The following is a 505-nucleotide window of genomic DNA, read 5'->3' as shown; positions in this document are numbered from 1 at the left end:
CTGCCGCTGCCCCAACTGCCAGGAGGCGGAAAGGGGGGGTCCCTGCCCCGAGGGGGTGAAACGCAAGCACCTACACAACTGCCACATCCCCGGCTGCGGGAAGGCGTACGCCAAGACCTCCCACCTGAAAGCCCACCTGCGCTGGCACAGCGGCGACCGACCCTTCGTCTGCAACTGGCTCTTCTGCGGCAAACGCTTCACCCGCTCCGACGAGCTGCAGCGGCACCTCCAGACCCACACCGGCGCGAAGAAATTCGCCTGCCCCGTCTGCGGCCGCGTCTTCATGCGCAGCGACCATCTGGGCAAGCACATGAAGACACACGATGCGGGCAAGGACGGGGGCGAACCCGAGGTCAAGGGCGCCGGGGACCCGTCGGCCGGCAAGGGAGGCAAGAGGGAGTCCGAGGGGGGTAACGCCGCCCCCACAAACTGAGCCGCTGAGCCCCGGGGGGGGAAAACGGATGGAGGTGGGGAGGACCCCGGGCAGGGGCCAGGGGGACCCTTC

General features: G+C 69.1%; 1 protein-coding gene across 1 annotated transcript; it reads left to right on the top strand.

The window, feature by feature from the left end:
* Position 1: 1 nt before the first annotated feature.
* Positions 2-433, top strand: SP6 (Sp6 transcription factor; the record flags this gene model as incomplete). Its single annotated transcript, XM_009287778.1, has 1 exon — positions 2-433. A coding segment is annotated over one exon (432 nt), but the record flags the coding sequence as incomplete, so codon positions are not given.
* Between the last annotated feature and the right edge of the window lie 72 nt (positions 434-505).

This window comes from Aptenodytes forsteri, unplaced genomic scaffold, assembly GCF_000699145.1.
Source record: "Aptenodytes forsteri isolate BGI_AS27 unplaced genomic scaffold, ASM69914v1 Scaffold25, whole genome shotgun sequence".
NCBI lineage: Eukaryota > Metazoa > Chordata > Aves > Sphenisciformes > Spheniscidae > Aptenodytes > Aptenodytes forsteri.
The sequence above is the reverse complement of the archived record's forward strand: the minus strand, read 5'-3'. Positions and strand labels throughout refer to the sequence as shown.